Source organism: Empidonax traillii, unplaced genomic scaffold, assembly GCF_003031625.1.
Source record: "Empidonax traillii isolate 1590-97213 ecotype Southwest subspecies unplaced genomic scaffold, ASM303162v1 scaffold516:size646513, whole genome shotgun sequence".
Taxonomy (NCBI): Eukaryota; Metazoa; Chordata; class Aves; order Passeriformes; family Tyrannidae; genus Empidonax; species Empidonax traillii.
Window position 1 is genome coordinate 18,386 of NW_020955709.1, and position 27,407 is coordinate 45,792.

Sequence of the window (27,407 nt, forward strand, 5' to 3'; positions counted from 1 at the left end):
GGGGCCATGAGACAGGACAGCCAGGACGCTCCAGCATTCCCACACACAGGGACAGCCCTCGGGCACCCACAGGAGCCCCCCCAAGGACGGCTCACTGTCCTCCACGGGCACGTGGGCGCAGCCAAACAGCGACAGGACTTGTTTACGGGGTAGGCAGAATTTCCCCTCACCACCCCCAGCCCTGCTGCCAACCCCACAGCCGACAGATCCCAGCCCCTTCCACCTCTCCAGGAATAAAAACACAAAGTGCCAGGGCCCGACCCGGCTCTACCTGTCCCTTCTCGGCGTGTGCATGGTGCTCTGCCCATTGGGCAGAGGGTGATGGGAGATGGGAGGCGAGACCTTGGCGGCCGAAAACGAGGTAGAGTTGGAGGTGTTGGTGGTGAGGTCAAGACCTTCTTGCTTAATGCTGTCCTCGACGGGCTGGGCGGCCGTGACCTCCTTCCAGAGCTGCTGGAGGTCCGAGGGGCACACGGCTACGGCAGGAGAGAGCGCCCAGGGTCAGCAGGGGCACGGGGCAGAACCCACAGACACCACAGGGTCCTTCCCTGCCCCCTGGCACAGCTCAGCTCCCCAGATCTCACCCAGTACTGGGAAACCATCACCTAAAGCCAGGCACAGCCCACGACACCAGCAGTGGCAAGGGGAGGCTGCACAGCCCCACCAGGGAGCCCAAAACAAGGCGCTCTCAGCACCCAGGGGGCCACACAGAGCTGTTCCCAGAAGGGAGGAGACCCCTTCTCCCCACACCCTGGCACCCCAATGCCAGAGGAAGGGGTGCCCCAGCCCTGCACTCCTCTGCCAAAGGAACCCAGGAGCCCAACCCTGCACCAGCTCTGACCGCTGATGCCATCAGACCCCAACTTTAGGAAAAGCAACAGCCCCTCCCCAGCCCCCCTCACCCAGAGCAGGGGAATCTGCAGCCATGCCCCTCCCCACCCTGTGGGGGCCACCCCGGGTGGGGGTCCTTACCTTGGGGAAGGGTCTGCAGGGGCACCGTGCCCTGCCCTGGCGGGAGGCTCACCAGGCCCTGGCGCTGCAGGTTTAACAGGTGCTGCTGCTGGAGCTGCTGCATCTGCAGGAGCTGCTGCTGGAAGGCCAGCTGCTTGTTCCCCAACGGCTGCCGAGACAAAAGGGACAAATCCAGGCGCCTTATTCCCAGCCCCGCAGGGGAGGCAGGGGCTGGAGGCCACGGTGGGGGGTGCTGGGGGCCAGGGGTGCTGATAGTAAGGGCACTGTGCCTGCCCCTGTCCCCATCCTGCTGCGGGGCCTGCTCAGCTCACGGCTGAGCCGGACGGAGGCTTTGATCTATCGGAAGAGGAGGGGAAGGAAAGGAAAAGGGGAAGGGAAAAATAAAGCTCTGGAAAGAGAGGGAGTGAGCGGAGCTGGGAGTTGCTCGGAGCAAAGAACCAGCTGTGCTGGGAGGTGGGTGTGAACCCCGGCTGTGGGGTCCCACGGGGGAGGCTCAGCTGCAACATCGTTGTTAAAAAAGGGGACTCCCGGCACCCTGGCTGCACAGGACCCCCCTTTAATCCACAAAATGATCCCTATTTGTCAAAAACGACCACTATGAGCCCCTTCCTGGTGAGGAGCTGAACCAACTGCCTGCAGGGGAGGGGGTGCTCAGTGCCAGTACTGGTGCCCACGCCCCAGCCACGGGCACCCCCCAGGTAGGGGACTCTCCCCCCGTCCCCAGGAGCCAGCCGTGCTCTGACCAGCATCGCTGGCCCTAAACTAGTTAGGCAGGACAGGTCCCTGGGGAGGCGCCGAGAAATCCATGAGAATTAAGTGAAGGGGAGAGAATTCAATTAGGGCTGGGGACAGGCAGCTGCTAATCCGAGCCGGGCAGGAGAGGGGAGCTGCCCTGGGGCTGCCCGGCCTCATTAGCGGGGCAGGCGGCCCCGTGACCCTGTGAACCCCCCGAGCCCCCCTGTTTGGGCAGAAGGTGCTGGCAGGGATTGAGGAGCCAGAGAGCACCGGCCAAGCCCACGCTGCAGCACATCCCCCATCTCACTGCACTCGGGAGTGGGGGCACTTCGCAGCCCCCCAAAGAAGGATTTTCGTGTCTTTGTCCTCGCTGATGAGCACAAGAGCTGTGCAAATGGGAAATGTCCTTGTTTGTCCTCAGTGTTGTAGGGATTCAGGCCCCGATGCACTGGGAATCTCAGGGACCTGGCACATCTCCTGATGATCCCCGAGGCTACACCAGCAGTAACAGCAGACAGACTCTCCACGGCAATCCCAGCCCATGATTGAGTTTGGAACCAGCACGTTCCATGGGCCCACGGGATGCAGGTGGGATTCCTGTGGATGCTCAGCCATAGCTTTGTGAACAGGAGGGAGAGGACGCGATCCAGACACTGCCCTACAAACCCCCTCCACTCTGCAAAGTCAGGCACAACCACGAGTCCTGTTTAGGGCACAGACAGTGTAATTCCAGTTTCTCAGCCTCAGAGGGATATGCAGACTCTCCCTGTCCTGTCTATCTCTGGGCCACGGTGGAATTGCCCCCCCAGCATCAGGTCTAGATCATCCCTGGCTCTGCCTCAGCCCTGCACCTCTGAGGCTTAAAGATTAAGGCACAAATCAAAGTGATTTCTGCTCAGCGAAGAGAAATCCCTGTGCCCACCCTCGCTCCTGAGCCAGGAGGACTTCAGGCCTTGGGATCAGCAGGATACAGGAAAACAGGCAGGACTAGGCTGCAGCCAGAGGGCTTCAACAGAGGCAGCTCAGTCCCCCACAGTGTCCCCTCCCGGCGAGGGAAAGCTCTGCCACCACGTGGGATGGACACGCGTGCCCTGCCCTGGTTAGAAACAGCAGCTGGGATGGGATGGGATGGGACAGGATGGATTCTCCTCCCCTTCCCGGCTCTGCCGACGCCCTCCCCGGGGGCCCCGGGGCAAGCCCGAGCTCTGCTCCAGCACAGCCTCAGTCACGTCACTTCCAGACAGCAAAGCAGGAGGAACTGGGAGTGGATGAAGGGATGAAGTCATGAGGATCCCTGGGCACGTCCCTGAGCCCCAAAGCTGGGCTCTCCCAGCTGTGGCCGGTGGAGTGGGATCCCCGAGCCCCCCGGGCAGCCCTGACCCACACGTGGTTCTGGCAAGGGACGGTGTTGTTCAGGTTGAACCTGGACCTTCACATGCTTCAAATCCACATGTGCATCCCTCCAGCTTCACCAGGCCACAAACACAGGGACCAGCCCCAGGAATACGAGTCCTGGTGCTGCTCTGAGTCAACCCAAGGACCACTTCCCCCCAGGGAAGCCAATTCATCATCACTGGGGAACAACTGCGGCCCCACAGACCTCTAAACCTCTGAGTGACGGCTGAGGAGGTGCATCCCCCTGCAGACCCACCCACCAGCCCGCAGGCTCCAAGCCAAGTTCTCCCTGGAGAAGGCAGGGCGGGGAGAGCATGGATTACAACCCCATCCTCATGGAAAACCTCACGTGCCACCCCATGAGCTCTGCTGCCCTAAGAAAAGTCACCTGAATTCCCCCAGAGGGGACCCCCAGCACCCACCAGAGGAGCTGGCTCTGGGTTAGGGCCGAATCCTGCTCTTGGCCCCCCCAGCCCGTTCCCAGCTCCCGTCCCAGCGCAGGGCCGGGGCTCTCCCTGCATTAGACGCAGCTGAGCGGGTGCAGCTAGCGGGGTAGGAGCCGCCGTCACTTTGATTTATGAGCACATCAGGAGGAGTTTCGCCGTGACACGCGGGACTGACAGGAGCAGTTCATTAAGCTGACACTGGGGTGAGGCGCCAGCAGCCCCCCCCGCGCCACCCCCTCCCCAACCCCGTCTGCCTCAGCAGAGGAACAAACCCCCACCCCCAGCAGCTTTGGGGGCACACAGAGACCCTCTGGCCTCGCCCTCAGGGATACCGGGGCCTCAGCAGCCAGATGTCCCTTGCAGCACTGGGCTTGGAGAAGCCAAGTTCAGGGAAGAGCAGGAGATGAGGGCGAGGGGCTGCCTGGAGCGTCCCAGCCTGGCGCCACAGCTCCTTGTTCCCCCATACCCGGGATGCTGCTGGGGATGGGGGTTCACCATCACACCCTAGCACAGGAAAATGTTCCAGGAGGACTGGGATGTGCTGTAGCTCAGCCCCATACCACTGGGATTCATGGATCAGCTGTCTTGCTTGGCCCCTTCCTCACGCCCCCACTGCACCACAGCTCCCCACAGTCCAGGGACACACAGCACCCCCCCATCCTCTGGGACAGGATGATGCCCACAGGCGCTTCCGACACGTTTCCATCCTCTTTTCCTGTTCTCCCCTTCCCCGCTGGGGGACCCCCAGCTGAGCCTCTCCTGAGGAGATCTGAGCTGCTGCTCCAGGAGATACTGCTCCCTGCTCTTGGCACCTTCCCTGTGCCGCTCCGGCTGCTGCTCCTGCAGCCAAGCCACCGACTCACAGCTACCCTGAGAGGAGCCCTGGGAGTCGGGCAGAGGGGAGGCAGAAGGCACAGGGTTTGGGGAGGCAGAAGGCACAGGGTTTGGGGAGGCAGAAGGCACAGGGTTTGGGGAGGCAGAAGGCGCAGGGTTTGGGGAGGCAGAAGGTGGGTGCAGGGTTTACAAACCTTGCAGCGGGGCTGTAATGAAACACGGCCGTGGGTTTCCGGGAAGGAGCCAAGAGCAGCTCTCCAGCGGCATCCCAGACATGCCAGCTATTCCCTGTGCCATGGGGCAGCCACGGCAGGCAAAGCAGAGCACAGGCTTCATGAACTGCAGCTGCCCGCATTCCTGGGCTGAACCCAACCCCACAAAGCCCATCTGGGGGGTCTGGGGGGGGGGGGAAACGCCGACATCCACTTGCTGGGACCCCCTGGGTGCTTTTCCCAGCCGTGATGCTGCCGGGAGCTCAGTGCACACCCCCACAGCAGCATTTGCTGCCCCTTCCCCCCCGCCAGCCTCTCTTTCTCAGTGGATATATTTCCCATTTCCTCTGTACCATTTAATTAAAAGTTAACACGCGCTTTTTAAACCGGAGCCCGCTAAGCAAGTGCTTTGTTAGAGCTTAATTATATCCCCGCTCGGTGCTGCAACAGAACATCGCCACGGCCAAGAGGAGAGTCCTTGAGGAAGCTCAGATTTATGCCTCCCCGTTCCTGGAGCACCAGCAGCCACTCCAGCTCCTGCAGATGGCTCTGATAAACCTGACCCCGTAAACACGCCAGCATCCCGCAGTGAAAGCCCAGGCCAGTCTGCAGAGACTGGAGCACGTGCCAACCCTGAGCCACTCCAGCCACCCTGGAGTGGCTCAGGGTTTTTGCCATCAAGTCCCCTCTCTGCCACACCAATGCACAGTCTGGGCTTAAAATCTTTCCTCCCCCGAAAAAAGGCCAAATTTCAGCCCTGAAAAGGGATGAGTATTTATCAGGGTGCTGGATTTCTGGAGGGGTGATTGCCACAAACAGCCCCAGCACCCCAATCCCCTGCTTGGACAAGGACATGGAGTGAGTGGCCCAGCTCCATGTCCCTCCGTGCTGGGACCCTGGGAAGGACACTGGATAGAAGGGCAGCAATGCCAGACATGAATCAGCACGTGCACTGCACAAAACACCCCACCCCGTACCCTGTGCAGCAATCTGGCAAGAGAGAGAGGCAAAAATGTGCAAGGAGAAGGAAGGGAGTGGTGCTATCTGCCGGCTGGGGTTGGTCCCCAGCCTCTGTGTGACTGGCACATCCCCAAAATACAGCCACAACATCAGGTAAGGCATCACTGTGAGAAAGGACAGCAAAAACTGTTGCAAAAAGGGAGTTAGTTATACAACACTGATGGAATCACATGGGCACGAAATGCTTCTCTACCAGGCACCCACCTCCCCAGCACAGGGCCCACTGCTGCCAACGTGGTGCCAGCAGGGGCTGAGAGCATCCCCTGGCTGAGTGTCTCCTGCTGGAAAAGCCCTTTGCTGGCATCACTGCTCCTCCACACAGTGCTTGGGTTTTGGAAAACTGCCCTTCCTGGCAGAAGCAGCCCTGCTTTGGGTTCCCACCTGACCAGCCCTGCCTACTTGCTGCTGTGCCAGCTCAGCCAAGACTGGGCTGCCCAACTGGAGCTGTGCCAGGCAGGGGCTGAGCTGAGCCTCCTCTGCCTCCACTCCAGGGGGAATTGGGGAGCCTTGCTCTGTGCTGGGGGCAGTGACCTGCCCCTGCCCCTGCCCCTGGGGAGGGTCCAGCGGCCCCACACCCCCGACCTCACTGCCCCCACACACTCCACATGCTCGGTGCACGTGCCAGATCACAGACAGGGAGGAGAAGGATGAGGAAGAACAACAACTCCCAGCAACTGGACTGGCCATCCAACACCCCCCAGAGCAGGATGCCCCCGTGTCCCATCCCTGCTGGGGTTCCTGCACACCTTGTTGTGCTCTGGTCCTCCTTTAATTTGCCGCCAGATCTGATGGCCCAGCGCCCTCCACGTGAGCTCACCTCTTTGGGTTGCTGCTTTCCAGCTTGCTGCTGTGTCAATAGCTGCAGGTGAAGCTGCTCCTGTTGCTTCTTGTAGTATTCCTGCAGCTGGGAGGGGAGAGAGCAACCGGATTAGCAGCAGAAACACCCCAAGCCCAGTACCAGGCTTTGCCACAGCCACGTCAGCTCCTGGCACTGCGTCATCAGGGCAGGCTCCTGGCTGCAGGGTGGGAGGGAAGGGACCCGCCAGAGGAGTCAGGGCAGCAGAAGAACCCTGGGCACACATTCCCAAAGGTTCCAGATCCCCACAGCAAGTGAAATCTCCCAACACCACCAGTGCCAAACCCGCTGCTTGTTTTAATGCCCCTGAGAAGCAGGCCTGGGTGCTCTGGCACGTAAAGGTGTTTCAGCAGTGGGGAAACCCCATTTTCAGCATGGTGGGACCCCAAAACACCCCTGGCAAGCGCTGTGAGAGGGGACTCCCAGCTGGGAAGGGGCCAGGAGCAGCCACAGCCCCTGGTCTGGCTGGTGCAATCCTATGAGTGCTGGGGGCTCAGCCCTGCACCCCCTCCAGGGGCAGCCCAGCCCCTCGCAGCCCCCTGGCCAAAGCAGAGAGGTTTGCTGGTCCTGGAAAACAGGGACAAACCCCCCTGCCCCACAATGAACCACCAGAGAGGGTCCCAGTGTCCGCAGGCAGCGGCTGCAAGCATCGGCTCCAGCTCCCCCCGGCCCCTAAATAAACTGTGGGTGATGGATTTGGCGTGTGCAGGGGGGGCAGAGCACGGGGAGGTCAGCGAGACCCCACAGCCCCCTCCCAGCCGCCCCTACCCTGTGCAGGGGCTCAGGAATGCCCCTGTGGATGCCGGGAATCCTTTATCAGCTCGGGGCCGACAGCGCTGACAGCAGCAACTTCGCTGTTTCTGCCGGAGAACAGGTTTGGAGGGGCTGGGTGTTTACCCCAGAGCCAGCCGGAGCCAGGGCTGCAGCGGGGCCGAGCAGGCGCAGGAACATTGGGTCAGGGGTGAGAGGTGTGATGTTTGGTTTTCTGCCGGTGGAGAATGCGAGCTATTCCGGCCTGGGTTGTTTAATTTGCAGTCAAACGTGTTTCTTTATCCGGCTCCAAAGAGGCTTGTGGAAGGACCCACCCAGGGTAGTGTTTACCCTTTGTTCTTTCCCTGGGGCCAACCTTGAATCCTTATCAGCCTGTTTGGAGTAAACAGGTACTGGAGGCAGGAGGAAGGGCGTGGAGGATGCTTGTGGGGTTTCTCCCTCTCTCCCTCCTGCCGGCAGGAGGTGTTTACCCAAGCAGACCTGTTTTGTTTCGGAGTTGAGGTTTGTTATTTTTCTTCTCCTCCTTTTTCTTCCCTCCCCGTCCAACTGAACACTCCGGAAAAGCTGAGCAGGCCATGAGAAACAAACCCACGTGCTCAGGTCTGGAGCTGGACACAGCCACATGCCCAAGGCCCAGCAGCAGCCACGGGGGCTCTGCTTGGGGTGCCTCGAGCCAAGAGCTCCCACCCCAACCACGGCTCTTCCCAGGAGCTGGGCAGCCCCAAACCAGACCTCGTGCAGGAATTTTCTGGGCCTTGGGCAGCAGCATCCAGCTTTGCCAGCACTGTCAGCACCCACAGCTGTTTTTGTCCCTGGACCTGCTGGGAATCCCCAAGGAAATATGTGGAGAACGCAAGAACCCAGGGAGGAAGGGACCCATCTGCCTGCCCACAGCGAGCTCCAGCATTCTGGGACCCCAGTGGGAACTGCTGGGCTGGATCAAGCGTTACCTGTTGCAGCATTATCGCCTGCTGCTGCTGCAGGAGGGCCTGGAGCTGGGGCGGAGAGAGGATCTGCTGCATCTGCTGCGGCGTGATCATCTGCGGGGACATCATGGCCACGGACACGGGCACCTGCGGCAGCAAGGACACGTCACCACTCCCCATTCCAGCCCTGGGAAACCCTCCCCGAATGCCAACAGCCTGCAAGTGCCCCCCACCTCTCCTGGAACACCCTTCATGCCCCCCCATCCCTGTGTCACCTTCATGTGAAGCCCTTGGCCCCTGGTCCCTCCTGGCACGCCAAGGCCACTGCTGGGACATGGTGACAGCAGGGAGGTGCCCCGTGGTGGCACTGGGGTGAAGCTTCCTAAACCACATCCTGAGGGCAGGGTGCTCTCCTCTAAATGCAGTTGAGCTGGGGGAATTGGGCATCAAACCACAGCTTCCTCCCCTCCTGTGACACGGGAAGGGTGCCGGGCACTGCTGCTTCCCTTGAGCTCCCGGAGTATGCAGGGCAGAGGGAAACACGAGGGAAGTGGGAAGATACTGATCACCCAAATAACTTAGCAAAGCAGAGCACGGAGGAAGAGGTTACCAGGTTCTCCACAGACACATCAAAGCTTTACCTCCAGTTGACACCAGTAACCCACGTAATTACCGTGCCAAGAGGAGGGAGGGCCGAGAGAACCTGCCAGCCCCTGCCTTTGGTTATCAAAACACGGGTCCACACCCCCGGCAACGCTCTGGAGAAGGTGTCAGTGATGGATTCCAGCCCTGCCGGGTCCTGCCCAGGTGGAGCAACGCTGCCTTCCCAACCACAGCCATCAAGAGCTGCCTTGTCCCAGCCCTCCGCTGATCCCACCAGCCCAAAGCCTTTCCCAGGGCTTCGCTGTAATTTAATAACCCTTCCTGGGTGCCCCCCTTTTCCCTGGAAAGCAGATGGCTGCTGCCTCCCCCTCCAGCCATCCTGGTGGGGATGGGACCAGAGGGTGGCCCCGTGCAGTCCCTCCCCCCGTGGTGGGTGTCCAGCCCGGCTGGAGCGCTCTGACCTTCAAGGGAGACTGCCAAGGCTTATCTATTTACTCAGGCATTCTGCTGGAGGGAGGGAGGTGTGGGACACGGGGCGAGCTCCATTTGTGATCCCCCCTCCTTCGTGTCGCAGTTATTGATTAATTGCTGTGAGTTCCCACCCAAGGGCTGGGGCTGCTTCCCCCGCTCCGGCCGTGCAGGGAGCATCCTCAGGAATGAGCCACAGCACCCTGGGAGGGCTCCAGCACCCACCAGAGAGCCCCAAGCCCCTCCCAGCACCAGCAGCAGCCAAGAGCTGCTGTTTGGGTGCTCAGGTGCTCCCAGCCAGCTGTGCAAAGCCCCCGGCACATCTGGGAAGGAGGGGAGCTGGTGAGGACGGCGAGACGAGCGGGGTGTGCGCCCGCTCCCGCGAGCTAAGCATCCTGCTAATTTCCCTTTGCCAATTCATCAGCTGGCAACGTGCTCGGAATGAGAGCCCCTAATTAATTGCTCATCCGCATCCCCCATCCGGGCGGCCTCCCCGCCCCCACTGCATGGCCCCTCCAACACGTTTGCTGGCATTTTCAAATCGGAGGCATCCTAATTACCGGAGAGTTATAACACCTTCCATTTCTCGCCCAGCGGACTGACACCCTGTCAAGAGCAAAGAGAATTGCCAGAGGTTTTGACAACACTAATTGCCCCTATAATCTAAAAACACAAAGGAGAGGCGATTAGTCGAGAGGGCCCCAGCTCTCGATCCGACACGAGGTTTTCACAATGTTACAAGAAAACAAAAGTGACGCTTTTTAGAGTTTGATGGCTGCTAACAAAAGCAGAATTATATTTTCATACAACCTTTGTCTGCATTAAATGGCTTTTTCTTCCGTGCTCGGATGCGGAGCTGACACGGGGAAATGGTGGCGGCTTCGCGCGGGGGTGAGGTGGGAATGGGGTGAACCGGTGCCGGTGTCTGTGAGGGTCATCCGGGCTCTGCTGCTTCCCCGAGCCCCAGAGGATGCCAAAGCCACAAGAAGAATTTCCCCACAGCATGGAAAACATCCAGTGAAAAAACCCAGTGAAGGTTTCCAGGGAGAGCAGGAACTTTCTTTAGTAGAAGGAGAAATTCCCACTTACAGCCAGTTTTGCTCCCACTGCAGCCACTCATCCCAGACTCTGGTGCTGGGAAGGTTCTGGCACTGCCACCACGTCTGGCTCGACCCTGATGTGGGGCAGCAAAGCCCCGTGTTGGGTTTCTCTGCCCTGGGCTCTGGTGACAGTCCCAGCTGCCTCTGCTGGGGACAGTGACAGCTGCTGCCCTGGCAAAACAAGAGGGGGATGGGAATGTCCATCCCAACCTGGCCAAACACCCCACACCAAACACAGGGGCACCCACAGGCAGCTGATCTGCCAGTGGGGAGGCTGAGGGCACAGCGTGGCCCCGGGACACTCCTTCACCTGCAGCCATGGCACATCCCAAGATTCCCCACAGCGGGAATCGAGGCCAGCCTAGATAACGGGGGGCTCTGTGCAACAAGCACCTCCAAAGCTGGGACCCAGGCAGACAGAGTGGTCAACAAGGCAAGAGAGAGCCAAAGGGCACCAGCAGAGCAGCAGGGGTGGTACAAGGGGTGAGTGTCACCCAGCTGCCTCCTCCACAACCCCCCCTCCACCCCCGGGCACCGGAGCAGCCGGGGAATGTCCTCACAGCCGGCACAGCCCCCGGGAAGCAGGTCCCAGCAGCGGCTGGTCCCCGGCCGACGCGTCACGAGCTGGCATCTGCCAGACACCGAGTCAGGAAGGGTTTGACTCACGCCTTGGCCGGCTGCCACTCCGCAGAACTGCTTACTAACAGCTCCGGCTGCTCCCAGAAACACCCGGCGCTGCTCCGGCCAGCGGCATCTCCGGGGGCGATTTTCCAGGCGGTCCCGGTTGTAATCCCTGCGTGCCAGAGGACGGGCGGGCACGGATCAGCAGGCAGTGGGTGGAAAGCGAGGCAGGTATTCCAGGGAAGCTCGGCGGGAGCCCGGAGCAGCGCTGCCAAAGCCGGCTGAGGGAACCAGGATTTGGTCGGGTGGAACGCGGCAGGATGGGGAGCGAGGCTCTTCAGAGAGATTTTTCTCGGATTTTTTTTTGTTTTATGGGAAGCAGATTGAACTCCCAGGCACGAGGCAGAGCGGGGAAAGCCACGGCCCGACGGCTGCTCTTGGCTCTCCGCACGGCGGGGCTGCCAGAGGGACGGTGCCCTCCTGACCCCAGGGACAGCTGGCTTGGCACGGCCTGGGGACATCCTCCATCAGCCCGGGGCTTGCTCAGCCTCAAAGCATCCCTGCTCCGACCGCCACCTCCCAGCTGTGCTGTCACCCACGCCGGGAGGTCACCGCAGGAGCCACGATGTCCCCGGGGAGCCGGGGGCAGCACGTCACCCGTGCTACGGGAAGGAGCATCTCCTGGCCCACACCTAAACCACACCCAAACCCACACAGCCCTGCTCCCTCGCCAGGGCAGCCACACACCTCATCCCCCCAGCCCTGCTGACCCGAGAGGGGCTCTGGGACCACCAGGATGAACACACCTCTCCCCATGCACAGCAGCTGCCTGGGATGCTCTGGGCTCCCTGCAGAGCCCAAGGCTGCACATCTTTGCTCTGATCTAATCTTGCGGTTTAACTCCCCATTAGAAACAACAGAAAACAAGTTTGTGCTCCTTTTCCCTTAATTTTAAACACCCTTTTCAAATCTGAGCCCAAGAGAAACAAACGGAGGGGGTTGGGAATAGAAGGGGGGGAACAAACACCAGGAGCAGCTTCGAGTTCTGCTGTTTTAGGGGCAGGGGACAAGCAAATCCCCACCCCAGAGAAGCCACTTTTCACAGGAGAAGTGCAAACCAAAACCCCCAGGCACATCCAGGCGTCCTTTCCTGCACTCTCATCCCTGGGAGAGCTCCAACATCCAGCTGGCTCAGACCGTCTGCGAGAGCCCCGAGCGCCCGGGGCCAGGCACCGATGCCACTGACACCAATGTGACCCCAGCCATGGTTTATAAACCCTGAGGGTGGCACAGGGCCACCCAAACATCGCTCTGCCATCCCTCCACTCACAGCACACTGTGCCTGAACCTCCCCAGGATGGGACAGAGATGACAGACTAAAATCTACCCGGGGTTAGAGGAGAAACTGAGCTCAGCCACATGTGGGTTTGAGGCTGTGAACTGTTTTATGAACCCTCTGAACAGCCACCAAAGGACTGATTGCCCTGGATAGGGGTGGCAACAGGAGGGCAAGGGGGGGCACAGTGTAGAGGACACCAGGCTCTGGTGTTCAGCTCCATGTAAAGAAAAGGAGGAATCAATCAGCCCAACGTGCATCCTCATTAGTGCATCCTCGTTAGCACGGTGTTCCCACCAGGGAGGCACTAATGGCACGTGGCTGGGCTCCAGGAAGCTGGAAGGAGCTGGCTGGGGACACTGGCAGCAGAGGTGACCGTGCTGGAGTGCCCACAGCCCCCTCCTTGGTGAGCCCCTGCCCCCAGCATCACCCTGGGGGGGACACCACAGGCACGGGGTGCTGGCACAGCTCATCACACTGATGAGCTACAGGGACTGAAGTGACTTTGCTCCCCTGTTAATCCAAAATGCCAGTCCCAGAGCAGGGTGGTGGTGGTGGCTCGGGGCTGGCAGAGCCGGGGGCTCCAGGAAGGAGGGATGGGAGCAGGGACAGACAGTGATGCTGCAAGTTCAGATGGAAAAATCTAACACCATGCGAGCCCAGACGGACAGGCTGCTGGATTTGTTCCTGGAGAGGGAACGCAGAAGGGCTGGTATTGATCTGTCTTCATTACCCATTTCACTCAAGTTTCAAATCAACAAAATACACTTTTCCGCTCCGCTGCCCTCCCCGCGCAGCAGACAAAAGAAAAGCAATTTCCCGCAGTTTGCTCCAAACTCCTCTCCCTTCCCCTGGCGCCCTTCAGCCCCTCTCCCCTTTCAGCCAGGGGAGACCCCCAGCTCCGAGGGCTGAGCTGGGGAGGGACCCCAAAGAGGGCACCCCGCGATTCCAAGGGGTCTCCAAGCCTGCACTGAGAACGGGTGCTGCCTTTCCAGCACCTCATTCCATTTCCCAGACCCCATATCCCAGCAGGATCCCAGGGGGATATGTTGCTTCCACCAGCCCCATGCAGGATGGGAACACCCTGCAGCCCATCAGCACCAAAAGTCCCCAAACGCAACACTTTGTCAGCACCCGCCAAGTTTCCAAGAGTTTTAAAGTTGCAGAGAAATAAACCCATTTTTAAATGGTTTAAAACACCCAAAGGGGGGGGGGGTTGCCTTTTTTTTTAGCTGCAGCTGTAACTCGAGTGTCAGCGTGAGGCTCTCCACACACACCTCCAGGCATCTGGGGAGAGAGGGGGTCCATACTCCAAAAAAACCCTACCCCAGGATGCTACGGAGCCCAGCAGCTCCCTGGTTGTTTTGAAGCGCACGCCGTCGGGAATGTCATTAATATTCCCGCTGGCTTGGTGCCCCGAAAATGTCCCGTCCCCATCAGGGGGTGACAGGGAGAGTGCACAGTGTGGCCAAGCACGGGGGGTCCGTGGTGCTCCTGGCTGTGGGGGCTCCTGCTCTCCCTGCCAGCACCAGGACCCTCCTGTTCCCTCCCCCTGGGACTGGGGGCCAGGAGCTGGCTGGCATGGGGCTGAGGGGAGGGAGGCCACGGACACAACTTCTGCCCCCTCCCCAAAATACCCAACCGATGTGAAAATCCATTGCCCAGCCTCGGGGGGCTGCACATCCACAAGCAAAGCCTGCGGGACCCCGGGCTGGCACCCCAAGGACACCCCAGTTCCCAAACACCTCCATGACTCTCCCATCCTGCTCCCTCCCCAGCCAGGAGCTGCTGCGCTGGGACCAGCCTTCCTCCTCCTCCTCCTCCTCCCGCCGTCCTGGCCAGTCTCATCCACACCACTCTGCCGTTAGATAAACTTCCTTTCAAAGGAGTCTGCTTAATCCTCTATCTCCCCTCGGTCAGATCCCGCTCCAGCTGCCGGCGGGGCCGCGGGGGGAGGAAGAGCCGCTCGCTGCTGAGTTATGAGCTATTTCTGACTCACGTCTACAACTTTCACAAGTCCTTTTGCAACACAGAAAGGGAGGAGGGGAGAGGAAGGAGATCCAGTTCGCTCCGGCAAAGCCGCTGGCCAGATGGGCAGGGAGGGGAGGCCGGAGAGCAGCAGGGAAGGGGAGGATGGGATGTTGGAGCGGCAGCGCGTGTATCCAGCCGGGAATACGGTGGGGAGAGCACCGAGGGACAGGCGGGAGAAGGAGTGCAGGGACACACACCCACGGAGGGGAGCGAGGCGCCGGTTACCGGAATCTGACTTCACCCTCGCTGCCTTTGTCCTCTGCAGACATTTTCCATGCAGTGACTGCATTTCCTTCCTGCGAGCACCACTGGAAAAAGCCGTCTGTTTGTGCCGCAGCAGCCCTGACTGATTCCCACTGCTCGTACCCAGCTGCTGCTTCCCAACCCGGAGGGGCAGCTGAGGGTCCCGAGCTCCCCTGACCCCTGGGAGCCCCAGGACCTGCTGCTGGCTGGCTCAGCCATGGCCTGGCTGTGCAAACCAGGACTGGAGCCTGGGATCGCCCATCCCAGCCCAGCTCCCGTTGCCCTCCCGCTGCCACACAGCCCAGCCTGGCACAGGCAGGACCTCCAGCTCCGAGAGCGCTTGTGCTAATTACTTTCCTTTGTTAATTAAACCCACGTGGCTCTAATAAGGTAACCTGCTGTTCTCCGATAAATTTAATTAGCCTGAAGGGAGAGCCCCTCCACACAGCTATTTAAATTGTCACTTTCCATCGCTTGGGCTTTGCTTCTTCCAGCCTCCCCCTCTCTCCAGATTTCACCCCTCTTCTGCTCCTTTTCTTCCCATTTTCAGTCCCTTTCCTTTGGCAGAGCAGTGGAGCAAGGGGGTGGTCCCCCCATCCCTAGGGGAGCAGGATGCTGTGCCCACCCAACACTCTGCTTTCCTGCCAGTGCTGCAAATCCCACCTCAACTGGGCCTGTCCCACAAACTGTCCCACGTGGGAGGACTTGCCCTGGCTCCAGCCCAAAGGATTGCTCCTTATCCAGCCCCTGTGCCACACTCACAGCACCCAGCACTGATCCTGAGGTGCTCTAACCCTGGGAAACTCTGAGTCTATCTGAAATGTGTCCCACAGGCACATGGTCACCTTCCCCCCACCAGTCCTTTCTCCTCTGGAGCCAACCCTTCCCTGGCATCGCCCTTTCCCACCACATCAGCACAAAACGGGGACCACACCTCCCCCAAAAAATACTCCCAAGAAATGTCAGGAACTTCCCAGAGGATTTATCTCCAGCCATCCCAACCATGGAGGTGACCCGTGGCCTGTCCCACGCCTGCAGCCGAGCCCTTCCCGACCAGGGGGTGATGGGGGACACGAGCTGGGGGCTCACCTGCACCGCTGGCTGCTTGCCCTCGTTGCTGCTGGGGGAGCTCAGCCCCGTGGCCTGCTGCAGCAGGAACTGCCGTGCCACCTGGAGAGCCTGCAAAAGAGACACAGCACCGTGGGCAGGGGAAGGCTGCCCTCCTCCTCCTCCTCCTCCTCCAGCTCTGGTTCTCCATGGGTTGTGAGGGATGCATGAGGAGGGCAGCATTCCCTGCCACAGCAGTTTGACCAGTACATGCCATTACAGACCACCTGCTCCTACCCCCCAGAGCCATGGAAGGCCAGGGGCAGCTGGGAGCAATTCCATCCTCTTCCAGAACCACCCCTCCTCCATCTTCAGCAGTCACTGGGTCCAGCAGCTCTGTGCCACTGGCAGATTGTCCCAGGGGTCATTCCCAAACTCCAGCCCTGGCACAGGTGTCCCCTGGCCAGACACAACCAGTACCTGACCAAAGCTCCTGGCTGGTTCATTCCACCCTTGCACGGAGCCATCACCACAGTTCTGCTGCTGCCGCTGTCCCTCGTGTCTAAAGCACTGTGTATATTTAATTTTACATCTGATTGTTACACTGGAGCACCAGAAAGTTCCAGTCACCACCCAGACTTGGGTGAGGCCAAGTGCAGGATCACACCCTGAATCAATCCATGAATGTGTCTGCACGGAGTTGATGGTGATGCAGGAGGTGTTCAGCAACTCCCACAAGCAACTCCCACTAAACCTGCTTATTTCTAGGGGTGTTTGCCTAGAAAAAGTGATGGGTTTCCTTAAGCTGTTTACAGGGATGAAGGCATTTCACTGGGAATCACACAACAGGCAAAAGAGGGAGAAACCAACATAAGTGGATAAAATACACTTGTGAAACACACCCAGGCACAACTGAGCCAGGCACAGCACTGTGGACAGCTGGAGAAAGCAGGGGAAATGAAGGAAAATCCTGTGAAGAGACGAGGAGGAGAGAGGAGCAAGTGTGAGCTGAGAGAAGGAGCTTCACTGAGGAGCTGGGAGCCAGGAGAAGGAATAAAGCTCTAAGGAAAACAACCCACTGCTCTCAGACCCGCTTCCTCCTTCGCTCCTTATTTCTGCTTTTAAAGAATTCTTTTCCTTCCTTCTGGGGTTTTTTGGGGCACGTTTCTGAACAAGCAGGGTATTGTAGCCCTGCCTGCAGGACAGGGCTGCGTTAGGGCCAGCGTGGGGGCAGAGCCCAGCGGGTCCCTGCCTGTCATCCCCCATAAATCCCTGCCCGCCTTCCAGGAGGGTTTGCCACCATCATATGAACCAAACAGCCCCAAGAAAGTAAAAAACCAAGGAGTTCCAGAAGCAGATGGATCCTGATTTTGTATTCCTCTGATGAATTACCAGGGCTGCATCCCAGGATTGGCCCCAGCTTGGAGTGCCCAGTGCAGGAACATCCAGAGCTGCCCCATGGCCACTGGGCATCCCTGGGGATACTCAGAGCTACACAACCACTAACCTGGTTTATCCAAACTCACTCTATCCAAACAATTAAAAACTAGAATCCTTGAGGACAAACATGGCAATTCACTGCTGGGAACCACCGATGGAACGAGCCGGTGGTGCAGATCCCCAGCGCGAGGCGCGTTTCTCCACGGGCGTGTTATTGCCCTGTTATTAACAGGATAGATGTGCATCGGTAATGCGAACACAAAAACCATCTGACAGTTATGACAGCTCGAGGTCTGATATTTTAATTACTTTTTGAAATGAAAACAGTAATTCCAGTTAAAAGCCAAGGGTGGAGGAATTCAATCGGCGGCTGCTCAGCGGCAGGTCCGAGGCTCCCACCAGGATGGGTGCTGGACTGTGGCTGCACCCCGTGTCCCTGCACAACTGCCTGAGCTTGTCTGCTTTTCCACGTGTCCTTTAACAGAGGATTGCATGGATTTGGTTTCTCCATGCACACCACACGGAATTCCTGTGGTGTTTGTAAGGGCCATCTCACAGAGGTGACCCGGAGAGGCAGGTCCCTGCCCCAGACCAGCAAAAATCAGTGCAACAGGGACAGAAAAAACAGCAAAGAGGGGAAAACCAGAAGGCACATAATTCCAGCACAAAGTGCCACACAGGACTTCTCCCAGAATTTCTATTTCTAAGCCCAAACAGTGGCTGGTGCCACCGAGCCCCCATCGCCCGCCCGGCTCGGCCCCACCGCGCCGCCTCTCAGGGGGGAATTTAATTCACTCCCCGCTGGCTCTCTCACTTTGTTGTGCTCTGAAGCACGAAATTACAAGATTTACAGGAAAAAAAATGACATGGCCTTACAATTGCACACAGGGGCCTCTCCACCAGTGCCCCAGAGCTGCCCCCTCCCTCCCTCCTCACCGCCCGGCAGCGATTCCCACTCCAGCCTAAGCTGAGCTCAGCCTGCAAACGAGGGATAAAAACCTGTTGCACGGCTGCACAAAGCACGTGGAGCACCAAGGATGGAATTTTGGGATGCAGAGCCCCTGGTTATTTGCACTTGTTGCCCTCACAGGGCAGGAGGAGCAGCCCAGATGCTGGGAGATAAAGCCTTTCTGTTGGGATGAGCAGGGAAACCATCATCACAGGCTCTCCTTGGGACTGAGGAAATGGGAAAGCAGAAGGGGGAGTCCCCCCATAGGAGTGGATGGGCTTCCACCTCCTGGCTCTGGGAGCCAGAGAAAAACTGGTTTCTTAAAAAAAGCCCATCTCCTGCTGCACGGTGTCATCCAGGAGTCATTAGCACGCTCCTCGTAATTGGGAACGAATGGGTTGTGTCAGCCCCTGGATGGCTCCCTTTGATCAGCAAATTATCCCATAAAAAGTTTGTAATGTCTCAGGCACATCCAGAGCTGGTGGGGTTTGGCTTTGCCCTCCCCAAGAGCAGCAGCAGCACATTCCAGGGCTGAGGAAGAGGAAGGTGACCCCGGCTGGGGAAGACCCACAACTCCCTTCAGTTGTGCAGGGACAGGGAACACATCAGGGATTGCAGGGAGAGATGGAGATGCTGGAAGGTGTTAGCTGGGATGGGGAGGGGGTCAATGAATAAACCATGCTGGAACTAATCCTTAATTCTTCCCCCACAGGCTTGTGTTCCAGCCCGTGAGGGTCCATAAATTCACTCCTGCACATGATGGAGGATCCTCCAGACACCAGGAGGGGCAGATTTTGGCTGCCTTCCTCATGGCAAACACCACAAACTTCCCTTTCTTCCTCAGGGAACAACATCAACTCCCACTTGATCCCAGCCCTGGAAAAGCCCAGGCTGAGGAGACAGCAGCTCCCATGCCATCCCATCCCATCCCATCCCATCCCATCCCATCCCATCCCATCCCATCCCGGATCCCACCCTACAGCCTGGATAACATTGGATTAACCCCTCACCCCTGCCTGGCAAAAAAACCACACAAAACCCACCCCAACAAACCCAACAAAAAAATCACAAAACAATGGAAAATCTTGCCCAGGATATCTTAAATTCCCTTATTTACCAGGTATTTCACTTTATGGCGACAGAGTTTTTAATTCCACCCAGCAGTGCCTGGACACTCCAGCTGCCAGAGCCAGGAGCAGGGTCACCACCATGGAAACTGCTGCCCAAAATTAGCTGAGGGATCTTCTACCTGGATCAAAGCTTTACATGGGGTTTTACCCTCCAATGAGTGAAGAACCACCTGAAAATGACTGTAAAGCAAGAGTTTTGCAAGGAAAGAGGATCTGTAAGAGAGTTTGTATCTTCCCTTTTCCCCCTGACTCTTTCAGAGGGTGGAAAGAGGTTGGGAAGGGATGAAAAAATGGCAAAAAAAAAAGAAAAAGGAAGATTTTTTACACTAACCTCATAAAAATGACATCGTCGCATTCCAGAATTAGAGCCATTAAAACAACACACACGGATATTTTTAGCTGGATATTAACAGTAAATGATGCCATATTGAGGAGCACTTCCACCAGCCCAGCCTGGCCTCGCTTAACCAGAACCAAATGGCTCCAAGAGATCCAAACTAGCAAAAATGACACAATTCTTCACAGGGAAATGAAAAAAAAAAAAAAAAAAAAGGAGTTTTTACACCCAACTCCATGTCTGTGTCCCAGCCCCAGCTGTGCTCCCCTGCTCTAGTGCTCCAGGACTTTATTAATCTGCTCTTGCCTCCTCAGACCTCGCAGGCGTGGGGTTAAACCCATCCCCACTAATGAAGAACACAAGGAACACGCTCCTGAAAATCCCACTCCACGGAAAAAAAAGAGGAAAAAAGGGGAAAAAAGAGTAAAGAAAGGCTCCTGCATTTGTCCTCAGTAAAATATGAAATACGAATCAGGGAAGTGAATAGAGAGATGAGTTTCACTTAAGTGCTCCAGCCTCGTTTTTATCTTAAATACCCTAATAATAGCGGATTACACAATATATTTGAGATGTGATCACATGTTTTATGGAATGGTATCTCTCTGAGGGCAGCAAAGTGCCTCTCCTCCCCCCTCCACACCCTTCCTCAACTCCCAAAAAGGTCCCATTTGCTTCTTCTCAAAAGCAAGACTTATTTTTGTTTATTATCCCCCATTTCTTTGACGTCTGTCTGCAATAAACTGCACTTTTTAATGTAATTTTTTGCATAATGAAATAACACCAAACAACGCTGGAGCAGCTGGATTTTCCAGATGGCTCCTTTTCCATGGACTGCAAGTTGGAAGAAGCTCCCGTGCGGTGCCGGACTCGGGGATTTTCCCCATGATATCCTTGCACCAGCACCTCCCACCCCTGCACCCCAAAGCTGCAACGACCCCCCAGACCCAGGCTCTCTGTGCACCACGGATTTAAACTCCAGCTCCAGGACAAGAGCTGGAAACCTGGGATTGTTTTCAGGAATTCAGGAGAAGCCCAAACCATGGCACCCTGGGACTCCCCTGTCCCTCCACCGCTCCCGACACCCAACCCAGAGGATCCCCCCTCCCGCTCCCACCCCAGGGATGTGACTCCCCCATCGCCCCCCTGCCCCCGTTTCCTGCCCAGCCTTCCTCCACCGGGAATTCCAGGGGGGCCTGGCATGGCAGGAGGGGCCAGCGGGGCCCTCTGGAGCCCGGCAGTGCCGGAGGTCCCACCACGTTCCCCCAGCAACGGCGGGGGGTGCCGGGCCCTCCCGCGCCCCCGGCCGACCTCTCCCCTCCGCCAAGCCCCGCACAAAGCGGGCGCGCCCTATTCAGGCCTTTCAGCCCAATCCCACCATTGAAATCCAGGGATTTACCCGAGCCAGCCCCTGGGCTGGGGGAGAGGGAGGGAGGGGAGGGGTATGCCCTTTCCCCACCCCATCCCACTCTCCCTTCTCCCTTCAGACCTGCCCCTCTTCCTCTCCCGCTCGCCCTTCAGACACTCCGGAGCCCGGGATGCTCTGAGGGCACATGGATTGGGAAGGACAGACGGATGAGGATGGCGATGGAACACTGTGCTCCGTGGTGGAGCAGAGCTGGCACCAAGCTGGGAGCCCCTGTCTTGGCAAACCAGGCTGGTGCTGCCAGACGCCCACAGCCTCTTGCTCTGGGGACATCCCAGAAGCCACAAAACAGCCTCAAGGGCTCCCTGAGCACCCAATGACACACCTCTCTCCCCTCAAGATCCCACCCAGGGCACCCATCTCCAGCAGCACCCTCAGGAAAGAGTCTGAACCCAAAAAGTCCCTGCAAAGACCTGTCTGGGTTCACCCTTTGAAGGAGGTGAAAGCAGAGGGGCCACGGGCACTGGAAAAGGTCCAAACCAGACAAAACCGGGGGCAGAGCATGAGGTCCCAGGATCTGCATCACCCAAACAAATCCCTAGAGACACAGAGCCTTGGGCCACTGCTGGCCCTGCGAGCCCAGGCTGAGCGGTGGCTTCCCACCCCTTCAGGCTTTCAAATGTTTCTCGGGGATTTCATAAAGTTCAGTAAGAATAAGGATTGAGTGCCGGCATTTCAGGAGCCGGGATGGATTTGCGATCGGTCGGGAATAGCCCAGTGGTCCGAGAACGTGGGGCGAACGCTGGATGCTCCCGAGGATGGTGCAAAGCCCTCATAAAGCACCTAATTGTCCAAAACTCCCGATATGGGGACATTTATTCCTGACCCCAGCTGGTGCTCAGCCTGCTCCCTGAAGCAGGAAGATTGATAGTCCTGGGGATGGGTCCTCCCCCTTCCCGAGGTGCTGGCACTGCAGATGCCATTTGACTTTGGAAGTTTACCAAACCCTCTGCCTCAACAACTCCATGTGGCCAGCAAGTTTCCCAGGGTAATCACACCAGGAACCCAACAGAAGAAATGCAAAAGGGGGACATTAAACACCGGCCGTGCTTTGGGCAGGGCGGGATTCACCGGGCGAGCCCAGGGAGCATCCACAGGGACGAGCCAGCAGCACAGCGCTCTGCTCCGGAAAAGCCTTTTTCATGCTGATTTTCTGGAGGAGATGCCCTGCTTCACACCCACGGTTTGCATCGTTTTGGCTGTGTGGGATCACGGGTCTCCTGTTCCCCCCCCTTCCCCCCCCCCCCGGGTGCGGAATTCGGGGAGGGGAGCGCGGGCGGCTCCTCGGCGGGCACTGGCAGCAGCATTACACGCATGATTACCCCTCGGATCCGGGGAACAGGGGCTTAACTGCGTGCGAAACGGCTGTTATCCAGGTAATGGATTTACAGCACTCACTACTAAAGTATCAGACACAGCAATTTTTTACAGCTTTCACGCTGGAATTTATGGCTCAGGGAGGCGATCTCCATACGAGGCAGGGATCATTGCCTTATTTAGTAGCCGAGGAGGAAAATTTATGTTTTTGCCAAAGTTTGTTTTGAAAGGTAACCTGCAGGCACGGCTCCCCCCTCCCCACGGCTGCCTGAGGGGACACGTGTGCCAGGGGCTCCCCGAGGGGCACACGCGTGTGCCCAAGGACAGAGCTGCTGCACACACATGTCACGGTCACACGTGTTCTCAGCCATGTGTGTGAGGTTAATTCCTCAGCTGAAGGCACCAGGAGCCCCAAGGAGTGGGGGACCAGCTCCGCTCACCCACCTGGACAACCAAATACAGACTTGGAGAACACCTGCTCTTGTGTTACAGCCAAGGCCTTTGGCCTCACATTCCTCCTCTTCCTCACCTCTTTCCCAGACCGATGGGGGACAGAGCAGGCAGGACCTCCCCCCCTCAAAACAGAGCCATCTCTGGGGCACCAGGAACCCCACGGATAGATGGGCTCCATCTCCCGAGGGATGTGCACCCCAAGGACAGGCACCTGCTTTTTGGGGCAGCACCTGCAGCCCCAACAGGGATGACCGAGCCTGGCAGAACCCACGGGACGAGGAGGGGTAAAACCAAGTGCTGCCCCCAAACCACATCCCGGAAAGACCCAGATCTGTGTTGCCTTGTGCAAGGCTGGCGGGAAGGAACGGGGTGTGTCCGTCCTACCTGCTGCTGCTGGAAGTGCAGGAGCTCCACGGGGCTCATCTCTCCGTTGGCCTCGCCGGCGGCTCCGTCGCGCCCGCCGCCCCCCGCGCCGCCCCCGCCGCCATCGGGCTGCTGGCTGAGGCTGCTCACCCCGTTCTGGGCGGAGGGGGTGGAACGTATCGTCTCCGAGGCAGATTCAACCATCATGACTCGCTAGCAGGACCTGAGGAGGAGGAGGAGAGAGCAGAGGCTGAGAACGGAGTCCGGGATCCCCGGCTGGCATCCCCGTTCTGCCTGCCCTGTCCCTGGCATCCTGCAAGGGTGGGATGTCAAACCCTGCCTGGTTTTAGCTGCGTTCAATTTACCCCAAAAAATAAACGTGCAGCGGCACGAGCTGCCACAGACAGGCCCTGCACATCCCTGGGCAAGGCAAGTGCAACTCGTTCCTCAGGAAAACCCATGATTCCAGCTTTCACTGAGCCTGATGCAAGACATAAAGCCCCAGGAATCCGGGTATTTTCACTGAATCCCAAAATATTTCCCTTTGAGATGCTGGAGACGGCACAGCTGGAGTCCCAGCGAGGCTGCACACGGAGTGCAGGGAGCCTGTGCCACGGATCTCACTGTGAAAATCCCAACAAAGTCAAAACACTTCCTCAAAGTGCTTTAGCTCCCAGCAAACCAGCACTTCCCAGCAGGAAAAACCACCTGGCAGGAAAAACCACCCGGCAGAAGGTTTGCTGGCAGGCTGAGGAAACCCCGAAGTTTCGGCAGAGCTGGGACGCGGCAACGAGAACACAGCGACACATTAAGTGGAAAATCCTCCCTTCCTCCCAGCCTTTGCTCAGCTGGCTCGGATTACTGGGCAGGTTGTTGGCTGCGAACCTGAGGGTCCCCTTTTCTGGGAGAAACTCCTGGACCTGGGCACTGGAGGAAACAGAACCATCGCATCCAACATCGATGCCCCTACGACAGCATCCACCGAGGCCCTGGGGCCACGTCCAGCCCTGGCACACGTACAGTGATCAGGGGCACAGGAACCACCCTGGAGTGAGGGTCTCTCCCCCTCCTTCCAGCACACTTTCCTCTGTGGAAAAGCAGAGGACAGTTTTATCCCATCCCATCCATCCCCATCCCCATCCCCACAGGCGGGTGCCGGCGCGGGATCAGCGCCGCTCGCAGAGTTTGAAACAGGAGGGGAATAAAGAGGACGGGGAGAAGCAACGCTGCCTCTCCCTTTTTTCACCCCCCCCTCTTTTTTTCCCCCCATTTCCTCCCCCCCGCCCCAAAAGCCGGAGAGACAAACCACGAACAACATAATTGCTGAAATGTGGCGTGTAATAATCGCTATTCAGGGCTGATCATTCATATTAAACAGGGTGCAGCGAGCTGCTCATTTGCATGTTTGAGATTATATGCATTTCAAAAGTCATTTCCGCAGGGTATATGACTGACATTAATTCCCATGGGGAGCTGCTGGTTCCCTCCCACTGTCCCAGTGCTCCCGAATCCACACAGGGTGACACACCAGTAGCTGTGGGACAGTTCAAGGTTAACGGGATTACTGGGATTTGGGTTTGGTCGAAGCACAGGAGAAGGGATGAGAGCATGGCACGGCTGGAGCAGCTTCCCAGGGCTCAAGAAAGGATGAGGTGCTCACAGGACGCTGCGTTAGGAGTAAAAATCTAGAAGAAAGAAAACACTTTTTGCCTTAAAAGCTACATTTGTTCCTTCCCCCCTTTCGATTTCAACAAATATCTGCAGAAATACTAAATTATTGCTGTTCCTGTTCCCATTTTCCTTCTGAAATCCACTGCCTGCTCCGTGTTTTGACCAGGCACCACAGGGAGTGCCGGGCTCTGCCCATGTCCGGCAGTCACACGGCATCACCGCGGCCAGAAACTCGTCGGGACTCAAACAGGGATTTGACTTTTATACGGAGAACAAGAATATCCAGAGTTACAACAGGAAGTATTAAAAAAGGGAAGAAAAAAAAAAAAAAAGGTTTTTGGAAAGGATATAAAACTTTCCTGGCTTCGGGCATAAACTGAAGCTTAACTATTGGGAATTAGGAGGAAATCTCTTCTGGTGGAGGAGCTGTGGGCTCGTTCCGGCGGCCCCGGCCCTGCCAGAGGCGGGATGCTGGAGCAGATTCCCGCAGCCCGGGTGATTCCCGGAGCCGGGGACACCGGGCCAGTTGGGTTCCCTCTCCAAGTCTAGTAAAACTCGACTTCCCGTTCACAAACCCTACGGGACGCTGGAGCGTCTGGGATCCCAACGCTGCAAGGGAAGTCATAAAAGAAAGTCATAATAATAATAATAATGAAAATATTTCCATTCCTGTAAAAGTTTTACAAAACCTTAAAGAAAAAAAAAAGAAAACGAAGCCAGTGTCTGCAACGTTATAAAGTGGATTTAAATTAGGAAGGAGCACTTTCCCAGCCAGGACTGATCTGGGACGACGGGGAAGAGCGAACCTCAGCCTCGCGAGCGGCTGCGATGCCGAGCACACGTGCATCCCTGCACGCAGCCAGGGGGATCCACAGCATCCCAGCTCCTGCCTCTCATCTACTTCAGTTCAAACACAGCCAGTATTTCAGGGGCTCTCCATACGCTGGTATCCGCAGGGTCTAATCAGGATCAGACCTTCCCCCAGGCAGAAAGGCAGGGACCATGACCAGGCAGTCAGCGGGAAGATGCAATACCCGGATAAAGCGGGAAAGGGTGGGTTTAGTTAAAAGGGGAGGGAGGGAGGAGCCCCATCCAATGGTAACAGCAACAGAAGCTGCGCCAAAGGATCGTTAATTACCATTAATTACCATTTCAGACTCAAAATCTCCTCGCTGAACCACCGCTCTGCCTTTTTTTTTTTCCCCTTTTACTCAACCACGCACCTTCCGTAGGACAAAGAGAAGGAAACGGAGAATTACAAACGGAGCAACGAATCCCCCTGCCTTCAGCGGGACCATATGGCAACGAGGGTGTTTTAATTACCCTTGCTTTTAATTAACAACTGCTTCGTCTGAGCAGTAACATTTCCTCGACATCCCCCGACTTGCCGCTAACCCGCGCGGTGCACGTGCCACGCCGAGTCATCAATCCCGCTTTATTGACATCCATCCCTCCCGCAAACAGGCACGATCCCAGGGTTTTCCAATTAACACCTCCACACTCTCTAATTAGCGCAATTAACAGGCTGATGGATGCCTGGAGCTTCCCTGCGAGGGAGGGGGGCAGATCAGCTGCCGGGATGTTGGACGCGGCTCCCACCGCGTGTGCCACGCTTCCCGTGGCAGCGCCGCGCGTGTGCCATGCCTGGAGCCGGGCACGGCCACGGAGCCTTGTGGAGCACTGGGGGAAAGGGAAGGATGGACACAGAGGCAAGAGAGAGGATAAACTAGGAACAAACATTTGCGCTGAAGATCACGGGATCTTCAGGAGCAGGAACAGCAGATGAAGCATTTACAGTGATTTCTCCCCAAAAGCTCCCAAGGAATTTTGGGGTGTCCAGACCCACCCAAAGCGATGCCACTTCTCCACCTGATTCTGCGCCACGGACGTGAAAATTAAATGGCACCTCTTGGCCCCCGGGACCCGCAGGAACAGGCACAGCCCCACCACGAGCTCCTCAGAAGCAATTGCCTCAACACCTATTTTAGCAGCTTTCCCTATTTTTAATTATCCTCAATACCACGATCCTCAGGGGCTCTGTAACTTTGGGTTGTCCTTCACAGGCTGCCACAGGCACCTCCTCCCCGCTGCCCCTGTCCTCCAGTCCCTGTCCCCAACCACTGTGGGAGCCCCTCGGCCTCAGTTTCCCCAGATCCAAACTCAAAGAGCTCAAAACCATCACCCAAGGAGAGATGAGGAAGAATGGTGGGAAACAGCAGTGGGAAAATGCTCCCAAACCTCCAGGAGCTCAGCAAGGCCCTGCTGATGAACCAGTACAGGACAGCACAGGTGACACCACACGCTGACACACAGTACAGGACTGTGGCTCCAGAGGCCATTTCTGCCCTTCCCACCACATCCCGGCCCAAAAGTGCATTTTCCAGACCCTTCCTTCCAGCCCCAGCCTGTCCAGGATGTTGAGGGGAGCTGAGGCTGTACGGGGAGGGTCCTCCCTCCAGCAGCTGCTCCTGCAGGTACCAGCAGATGCTGGAGGAGCAACAGACCCAGCAAATCCCCCCAAAGCTCTCGGAACTCCGTGGGATGCTGCTCTGCACAGCTGGGAGAAGAGGACTGGGGGAGGCTGGATCCCAGGCACGGGATCTGCTCCGAGCTATGGAAAGTTGAGCAGCCTGCCCGTCCTGCTCCGGCACTGCCGGCTTTAGGAAGCGGCTGCTAATCTTAAAAGGCTTCGGCTGGAGGAGAAGCAG

The 27,407-nt window shown here is 57.7% G+C and overlaps 1 protein-coding gene across 3 annotated transcripts in view; it reads right to left on the bottom strand.

Annotated features, from left to right (window-relative positions):
- The window catches only part of FOXP4 (forkhead box P4), a 38,126-nt gene extending 11,127 nt beyond the window's left edge, over positions 1–26,999 (bottom strand). The window contains exons 1-6 of one of the 3 annotated variants that reach the window (XM_027896783.1): positions 26,996–26,999; positions 20,461–20,465; positions 8,192–8,266; positions 6,432–6,518; positions 973–1,120; positions 272–476 (exon numbers count right to left, since the gene is read on the bottom strand). In XM_027896783.1, coding sequence (XP_027752584.1) covers positions 272–476; positions 973–1,120; positions 6,432–6,518; positions 8,192–8,263 — 512 coding nt within the window. In that variant the 5' untranslated portion in view covers positions 8,264–8,266; positions 20,461–20,465; positions 26,996–26,999. Of the gene's footprint in view, positions 1–271; positions 477–972; positions 1,121–6,431; positions 6,519–8,191; positions 8,315–15,658; positions 15,749–20,460; positions 20,466–23,049; positions 23,242–26,995 lie in introns of those variants that run through there. The other 2 variants (XM_027896782.1, XM_027896781.1) reach the window with 2 other exon arrangements.
- Between the last annotated feature and the right edge of the window lie 408 nt (positions 27,000–27,407).